This window comes from Dipteris shenzhenensis, chromosome 10 (genome assembly GCF_047967505.1).
Source record: "Dipteris shenzhenensis isolate YYH24624 ecotype China chromosome 10, Dip_SZ_1.0, whole genome shotgun sequence".
Lineage (NCBI taxonomy): Eukaryota > Viridiplantae > Streptophyta > Polypodiopsida > Gleicheniales > Dipteridaceae > Dipteris > Dipteris shenzhenensis.
In genome coordinates, this window is record NC_141605.1 from 23,994,149 (window position 1) to 24,004,060 (window position 9,912).

Here is a 9,912-nt window from a genome sequence, read left to right on the forward strand (position 1 = left end):
CAGCTAACAAGTCGGTGACATAAGTGATAGTCATCCAGGAGATATATCGGGGCTAGAGCTTGATATCTCAACACTCCCCCTCAAGCTCAAATCCATCTCAAGTACACCAAGCAAGCTCCTAAATCTGCGAAGCTTCTCGGTACCCAATGCCTTCGTAAAAATATCAGCCACCTGCTCCTCAGTGCTGCTGACATAGACAAGATCAATCTCACCAGCTAGAACCTTCTCTCTCACAAAGTGATAATGCACCTCAATGTGCTTCGTTCTAGCATGATAAACTGGGTTATTAGCAAGCATGATGCTGCTAATGTTGTCACAATGAATGACAACTGCTGCATGAACTGACTGTCCCATATCTGCAAGTAGCTTCCGTAACCAAGCTACCTCACATGCAGCCATTGCTACACCCCTGTACTCAGCCTCTGTGCTGGACAAGGCAACTGTTGGCTGCTTCTTGCTGCTCCAACTGATGGCACCACTCCTAAGGGAAAACATAAAACCACTAGTAGATCTCCTGTCTGAGACACTACCAGCCCAGTCAGCATCTGTGTATCCATGTACCTGTAATGCACACCCAGCTTCATAAAACAGTCCATAATGCAATGTGGACTTCACATACCGCAGTATGCGCCTAGCCGCATCCAAATGTGGCTTCCTCGGTGCCTGCATAAACTGACTCACCAGCCCCACAGCATAGCTCAAATCTGGTCTGGTTATAGTCATGTAAATCAAGCTACCTACTATGCGCCTGTACATAGTAATATCTTCAAGAAGCTCACCTGACTCTGCATTGAGCTTCACATTCTGCTCCAATGGAACAGAGATAGGCTTACAGCCTGTCATCCCATATTTGGACAGCATGTCCAAACCGTATTGCCTTTGCAACAGCCATATCCCACTCGGGGATCTAATAACCTCAATGCCCAAGAAGTAACGCAGCTCTCCCAAATCCTTCATCTCAAATTTCTGCTTCAACAGCAGCTTCACTTCATTAATGTCTGCATCACTATCACCTGTAATAATCAAGTCATCAACATAGATGACTACAAGCATAATCCCTCTGTTTGTCCTTTTCACATAAAGTGAAAAATCTGAATTGGAAATCTGAAATCCAATAGTGACAAGATATTGCCCTATCTTGTCTGACCATGCTCTCGGCGCCTGTTTTAAGCCATACAAGGCTTTGCGCAACCTGCATACAAAATCGGGGTGTGCATTATCCTCATAACCTTCTGGCTGCATCATATATACCTCTTCCTGCAAATCACCATGCAAGAAGGCATTTTTCACATCCATCTAATGCAAAGACCATCCCTTTGCAGCAGCCATAGCAATTACTGCTCTCACGGTTGCCATCCTTGCAACTGGGCTGAAAGTTTCCTCATAGTCAATTCCATATGTCTGCGCAAAACCTTTGGCAACCAATCTTGCCTTGTACCTGCTAACAGACCCATCAGCATTGTGCTTTACTTTGTAAACCCACTTGCAGCCAATAGCCTTCTTATCATGAGGCAAAGGCATCAAATCCCAAGTGTGGTTTGCATCCAAGGCAGCCATCTCTTCATCCATAGCTGCTTCCCAATTTTTATGCCCTGCTGCATCCTCAAAACATGTGGGCTCTGGCTCCTCTAGAACCTTGACCATATAAGCATAGTGATGTGCTGTATACCCATCATCTGTCAACTGGATACTTAATACGAGTGGACCTCCGTACAGCTGGATCAGTTGCAGGAGTCTTTAAATCATGCCTGCTTTTCCTTGCACCAGGTGTAACAACAGAAGGAATCCCAAGTTCCTCATCAAGGCTCATTTCAGAGCCACTTGACTCTCCATCAACATGAGAGCTACCAGCAGACACATCAAACACTGGAGCATGGTCCACTTTTTCTTTTCCCTTATGTGATACCTGCACAACACTATCAGGACTGCCATGTGACGATTCACTAGATCTCAATCTCCCTGTCCATGCATTAGATCCACTAGTAGAGGACTCTCTGGGTCCACTCAAGGCTTGAGATTGCTGCTCTGCATTTATTGCAGCATTCCCATTTCCTGCATCTGCATCTCCTACCATAACAGTTGGTGCATACCAGCTGCTCATTTCATCAAAAACAACATCTCTGCTCACTTGCATTTTGCGAGTGGAAGGGTTATAACAGCGATACCCTTTCTGGTGCAGAGCATATCCAATAAAGATGCATTTTTCTGCCTTTGGATCCAGCTTTGTTCTCTTCTCATCAGGAACATGAACATAAGCTATGCAACCAAATACCTTCAAGTGAGAAATAACTGGTTTTTGGCCTGTATACATTTCTTCAGGCGTCATGCCATGGACAGCTGCAGTGGGGGTTCTGTTCATAATATAAACAGCAGTTGCTACTGCTTCAGCCCAAAAATAATCAGGCATGTTTTTCTCATTTAGGATCGCCCGTCCTACTTCTGCAATATGCCTGTTCTTCCTTTCTGCAACCCCATTCTGCTGAGGGGTAGACCTGCATGAGTACTTCCTTTGAATTCCCTGTTCTTTCAGATACTCACAAAATTCTTCTGAAAAGTACCCCAACCCTCCATCAGATCTTAGCACTTTAATATGCACACCTTTCTCTTTTTCAACCATGGCCTTAAAAGCCTTGAAATGGCTGAACACTTCACTTTTGTGCTTCATAAAATAAATCCACACCTTTCTAGTATAGTCATCAATAAACGTCACATAATAATGGCATCCACCAATAGAAGCAGCTTTGGTTGTCCAAACATCTGAATGGATCACTTCCAAAGGTCTTCTGCTCACCTTAGCATTTTTGGGAAATGCATGTCTGGCCTGCTTACCCATTTGGCATGCTTCACATACCTTTTGCATTCCCTCAACTCTGAATTTAGGCAAACCTGCAACAGTGTTTTTCGTTTGCATAGATTTCAGCCTTTGTATATTCACATGCCCAATGCGCTTGTGCCATATCTCAATATCTGCAATGACACCTCTCCCATGTGCAAACATAGCAGCTTTCACCTCAGGCATATCAACATCCAAGGTGAACATTCTGCCATTTTTGTTGCCTTTTGCAACCAAGCGGCACTTATTTTTCAAGTCCTCAACAAAGCATCCATCAGGATTAAATCTAACCTGCAGACCTTGCTCAACCATCTGGCCAACTGAAACCAGGTTCTTAGTGATTTTTGGAACATGAAGTACATCTGCCAAGTACTTCGTTTTGCCATCCTGCATAGCCAATGGCACTTTACCAACCTGCGTAATTGGATGCGCAGTATCATCACCTGTTTCAACATAACCTGGCTTATCCAAATTTCTAACATCATGAAACCACTCACCATGACTGGTCATGTGGTTAGAGGCACCTGAATCAACATACCAAACATCATTGCAAGCTGCAGCATCTCCTGACATAGAGTTAACCATATGCTGCATCACAAAAAGGTGCTCATTTCTGTCGTCACCATGCCCACTTGATGATGCATAGTTTCTTTGCTGCAACTTCCCACTTTTGATGTCATTCTGCTTTTTATAGCATGTATTCTCCTTGTGTCCAGGCTTTCCACAATAATAGCATTCTGTGCTGCTATTTACTTGCTGGTTCCTTTGCCATGAACCACGGCCTCTTTGGCTCCCCCTGCCTCTAGAACTACCACGTCCTCCTCCATAGGACTGGTTTTCCTATTGTTGCTGCTGGTTCTGATTTCCTGCACGGCCACCAAAACGGCCTCTTCCTCTACCCCTGCCTCTACCTGTATTCGAGTAGCAGTCTCTTGAGAAGTTGAGGTGGATGAACCACCATTCCTTTGCTCTTCACTCAGCAAGAGAGCAATAAGTTCCTGAAAATCAGGAAATGTTTCACGGACTCCAATGGATGTCCGAAACTGTGCATAATCCTTCCCAAGACCATTCAAGGTCACGGACACTAAGTCCTCATCATCAACAGGTGCTCCAATGGAGGCAAGAGAATCTGCAAGGCCTTTCACCTTCAAGGAATACTCATTTATATTCATATTTTTCCTTTGCACATTGTGCAACTCCTGCTTTAGCTGCATCTTTCGTGCTTTGGTATTTGTGCTATACAGCTTCACCAATGTATCCCATGCCTCCTTAGGCGTCTCTAAATCTTGTATATGCACAATCATAGAAACTGAAATGCTAACAGATAGCCAATACAAGCATTTTCTGGCTTTTTCATGCCATTCTTTAAAGGCCTTCAATTCAGCAGGAGTGGGAGCAGCACCCAAAACTGGTTCTGCAGTTTCACCACTGATGTACTCCCAAACTCCCTTTCCCATGAGGAAGTTTGTCATCCTGAACTTCCATGCTTGGAAGTTGTTCTTGTCAAGCTTCTCACTGACAATGGTAGACAGATTCTCAGACATTTTACAAATCACGAATTGCAACAGCAACCTGTAAACACAGCAAATGCCTCACAAGGGCAAATAGCAAAACTTCTGCAAAAGGCCTCACAGGGGCAGATCTGCAACACTGACGAAAGTGGTATTTCACCACACAGTCACTTCCTAGTGACGATTTTGCATCAACAGGCAACAGGCATGAATTTGCAACTCCCAATATCTCTGCACACAGGCATACGATGCACTTTCTGTGGCACCTTTCCACCGACTAGCCGCGCAGTGGTCGCACAGCCAAAAACAGGGCCTTTTTCTGAGTGCCTGCGAAGAACTTCCGCCTTCAAAACGGGCCCCGAAACGGCCAAATATACTGCACTCTCGCCACACCGCGAAGGGCCTCTCAATCTGAAACAGTGCACTCCTGCACTTCTGGCTGTGCTACCTGCAGAGATTTGCTCCCAAACTCAAAATAGGGAAGCAACACTGGTCCTCTTACCAGGACACCACAAACTTGGCTTGCTTTCTTGATCTCCTTACCACGAACAAGGCTCTGATACCATGAAAAGAATGAGGGAGAGAGATAGGAGACTCAAGTGCAGCCTTCTTCACAACACACAAAAGAGAGAGGACACAAGGTTGGAGGCTGAAAACAGTTTTCCTCTTCTTAGTTGTGAAAGCCAAAAGAACACAAATACAAGGAAATAGAAGAACCCTATATGTGGGTCTCAAAACCAAACTCAAGTAACTGAGGTGGCATACTAACTAAGCCACGAACTAGTGTAGATAAGGATAGCTATCATCCAGCTATTATTCGTGGGCGGTGTACCAACCGCATCTCCAGCTAACAAGTCGGTGACATAAGTGATAGTCATCCAGGAGATATATCGGGGCTAGAGCTTGATATCTCAACACCACCTTAGCTACTTCAAATAATGAACACTCCAAATAGAAAGCATTCCTCCATGTAGCATAGTGGGTGCATGAGCACTTTTAATACGATATTCACTGCAAACCTAATGAGGTTTCCCAAATGCATTGCCATATATGTGACTGCTTGGTGAGAAAAAGAGGAAGGGAAAAAAGATGGGCATAAAGGAAAAAGAGGTTTTTAAAAAAGGAAGTGGAAGAGCATTAGCCAACCGTGCTTTTATCTAGATGTCTTCTTGTTAAAAACCCAATGATAATTCAAAAACTCAGTTCCACTGATAGCACATCCCAAACCTAGGCAAGGCAAGGAAAAAACTTACCAATGTCCATGAAGAACATTTCAACGTAGTTAAGCAATCAATGTCTTTGCAATCAATAGGGTATACATCTAGATGTGTACCAAATGAAGCAGGTTAAGAGATGGCTACTATGATGCCCACTATGGCACACCTGCTTGTAACAAACGACTCCCCTAGCATGTGGCATATGGGCACTTGTGCGTGCGCACACAAATTCACACAAAAATCTTTATTTACACAAAACCTTCATACGGAGCTTCTACAATGGGCAAACCATATCAGGATCTACGCTTTGTATTAAGAGAGGCAATAGTGTTCATCCAAACTATGAATGCTCATGTATAGTCAAATATTTTACATAAAAGACCATTCGAACAAGCAAGATGATTTGAAATGTGCGGGAAACATTTATTAGTAGATTCACTACTGATAAAACTTGCATCACACTTAACTTAAAACAATGGTTAAAGTTCTCTCTCTCTCTCTCTCTCTCTCTCTCTCTCTCTCTCTCTCTCTCTTCCCTTAAACCTCAGTCCAGAGCTGGAAAGACAATGACGGAGCACTAACAGACCTAACTCTAAAAATTAAATGTAAACTCAATGGAGCATTCACTGTGAAAAACTTACTATGCAGCACATCTTCAAAAGCGTTAGTCATCTAACCTGAGACGGACAAAACTTTATGCTTCTCTGAACTTTCAACTCGTACAAAGACTTTGGTAGAACCCTGATGTTTCGACATCGACCTTGTGCTTGAAAAGTGAGAACCAAGAATGATTCTCATTGGTCCTCCCAAAAACTGTAGATGGTGTAACCCAACGGAATAGGAGGCATCCACAAATTTCTGGGTATAAACTAATGCTGCAGATGAATTTGGTATCACTTTCTGAAGCGACCAATAGCCCCCGTTGCCTCCTCACAGGAAGAAGGGAAGAGCTCTACATAGTGATTTCCAAGCATCATTTTGTCTCTACACATGGCATCCGTGGACTGATCAGGGCTATCAAACTCCACGAAGGCTTTCACCACTGGCACAACCATCAGAGTGAACAACGAAGTGAATGTTCTCATCTCTCAGACCATAACCCTTGAAGAACTCCATGATATCCCTCTTGGAAGCTGAGAAAGGTAGTCCCCTGAGCTTCAAAATACCCGTATGCTCAAGATGCTCTTTACGAGAGGAGGATTTAGGAGGAGGTAAACTTGGAGCGGATTCCCTAGTTAGGGTTTTATTGCTTTTTGTTATCTCAGCGGCCACTGCGGAGTAGTAATCCTGCTTTTTGCACCGAAAGACCTCGATGTAATGCTGATCCATATTCTGTCTGTTTCTTTGGAGAGCAAAGTCGACTTGCAGAGGGGCTCCGAGGACACAGCAAGCCTCTCCAGAGAATCGACCTTGTTTGTGGATGAGCAAGATATCGATGACATCCAGTCCAGCAAAGAAAGAGTAGACATCACTCTCGGTACAGTTGAAAGGCAAGCCTCGAAGGCGAACGAGAGGGAAAGACCTAGAGGGTCCGAAGAGGTTGGGGGAAGAATACACGGGACGATCAAAAAGGCAGGAATAGGAAGAAGAAACGGGAGTCAAGGGGCTGAGATTGGGTGATAAAGAGGAAGAAGATCCAGCAAAGTAAGAGGCCAGGGAAGACAAAGATGGGTAGGTATAGAAAGAGGAAGCCATAGCAGCATCGAAAGCTGCAGCAGTAGAAAAAGCACTTGCAGAGATGAGACGCTGTCTTTTGAGGGCTCCAACATAGAATCCGTCATCTTCGTCCAAGCCATTCCTTCAAAGCAACACATGATATCAAATTTGTCAGTCTGTCTTGCCTCACAAGAAACCCAAGAAGAAGAAGAAGAAGAAGAAGTACAGAGTGCATGAAGCGCAAGAAGAAGAAGATGATGAAGCACAGAATGCATGATGATGACAAGAAAGAAAGAAAGGAGAAAACATTTTAGCTTGGCTTACCCTGTTATTCCTCCTCCTCCTCCCACACCATGAGGGAACATGACTCACAAAGTGAGTGATGGTTTATCGCCTCCCTTTAAGTCCACCTCCCTTATACTCCCACTTCTCCTTATACTCCTTTGAGTCTCTCTCTCTCTCTCATATATATATATATATATATATATCCACAACATCATGAACTTGTGTAGGAAAGGAAAATTGCTTGTTTAGGAAAGGCACAATGTTCCTAACTAGATGTTGTGATGAGGGGATTGCTTGGCCCAATGTGGGCACCAGTGTACATACCCACAAATGAAGTGCTACCCGGCAAAGTGGTTTACAGAAAACAAGGTTAATTATATTGGGCATGTCCTTAATTTGAAGCCCCACAAATTTTCCAATCAAAAGCTCAACTTTGATGCTCAACTTTGATCATAAAGGATGGGAAAGTATGCAAGAGGACCAAATATAGAAAGCACCCAACACTGCTGCACTAGTCTTTTGTATCCCAACACCAGCCATTAGTCACACAAATTTTTGATTCGGGTTATGAATGCCTCCATTGTCTCTCCTTCATTAAACTTCTCAGCTACTGCGAGCTAATTCTCTAGGTTCTGGATCCTTGTTTGATTCCACATATCATACTAACTCTTCAATATGTTCCAGGCCACAGTTGCCTTAGATGTATGTTGAATCAAGGTCCAAACACTATCAGTAGTACTTCTAACCAGGGCACACAGAGCATCTACATTCCTGTGTTTCCAAGCTCATACAAGGTCAGCATTAGGAGGTATTGTACTCCCCGGATTTGCTGGGTTGGGGGTTCCTTGTAGTGGAAATTGATGAAGGCAAATGGATGCAAGAGGGCCAAAAACAAAAGCACAAAACTAGTGGATGGTTTATCGCCTCCCTTTAAGTCCACCTCCCTTATAGTCCCACTTCTCCTTTAAGTGGTTGCTGCAAAGGCCCCAAGTATTTTCCCTATGTCCATTTGGATTCAACTCTTGGACTCCTCGAACATGCCTTTGAAGCATCTTGGGATTGTTCCTCCTCCGTAAAAATTGCCCCTCTCTTTCTCTCTCTATCACCCAACAATGGTAGATTGATTATCCCAATTTGTGAGATTTCGCACGCTTTCTATTCGAATCCTCTCGTTGGATACATCAATGTGATCTCTTGGGATTGTTCCTACGACGTTAAAGACTCTTTTGTATTATGAGGTATGCATATGTATGGCAATATAATGAGGAGTACCATTGCATTTGCAAAGACATATATGCTAATCATTCTTTGCATTTGGAGATGTGCATATTTGCCATTACATTCTATGCAAATGTTTCAGATCCATGTGGAAGTACGAATGAGAACATATCACATGCATGGGCTCTCCTAAATGGAAAGCAGTTTTGAGCTAGCTTAGCCTATGGGTGGTCACATTTCAATTATTGTGTGTTGCTACAATATATGTGAAATGGTCTGTAACATGAGGGGTTTTATAGAACAAAAATATATACGATAGGATTTTATCCATTAGCTATTATCTTTTATGTTTTGGATGCATTATTAGGTGAATACACTCAAATTAGTATGTTTTAAAATGTGGTTTTTACAGACACACCTTTTCAATGGTCAAGCCTTTCACACTTGGCAAATGAAGATTAAGTTTAGGTTGATGCGGGAGAACCTATGGTCACTAGTCTAGCCTACTGGAGCATCTTTGTCCTCACCTCTGGTCACCTACGATGTAGACCATGTGAGTATGTGTTGTCCCCTTGGTACCTCCTGTAGATTTGTGTTTGTACATGCAGGGGAGATAACCATTGGGAGGGGTTTTGTTTTTTCCCTCATGGTACCTCTTGCAGACATTTTGTTTGTACATGCAGGGGAGATAACCATTGGGGGGGGGTTATGTTCCCTACTCTATATGCCTTACACCCATGGAAACCCTTGCTAGCTTGAGATCCTAGCCATTGATAGATCCATGACCACCATGAGATGGCATGTGACACCTTGTGCTAGCTGTATCCTTGACATAGCTTGAGGCAGTCCCTTGAGGGGGGGTTTGTCAATGTCCTACCTCTCCATAGGCACACTTGTGATCCTGTGTGTGTGCTAGAGGAGCAGTTAGGTGGAGCTAGATGCTTCTAAAGGATAGGGGAGAGATTCTAGGAGCTCGGTGGCCTTTGGCCCGAGGTCATCTATGATGTCACAGTGGATATAGAGGTAGCCTACATATGGCCCTCATTCTCTTTCATTCTATGCAATTGTTCTCCACTCATTTTGTCTCTACATTGCTCTTCTCCGACAGAGTAAAGGGGCAATATACATGTGAGTATCCTTCAAACTTGGTTCAATGACTTTCTTTTATACCAATTGATGCAAATCCCTCAAA

General features: G+C 43.6%; 1 protein-coding gene across 1 annotated transcript; it reads right to left on the minus strand.

Moving 5' to 3' along the window:
* Positions 1-6,454: 6,454 nt before the first annotated feature.
* LOC147897588 (uncharacterized) lies at positions 6,455-7,582 on the minus strand. Its single transcript, XM_087380055.1, is given in 3 exon segments — positions 6,455-6,595; positions 6,597-7,359; positions 7,542-7,582. Coding segments are annotated over 3 exon segments (945 nt in total).
* Positions 7,583-9,912: the final 2,330 nt, after the last annotated feature.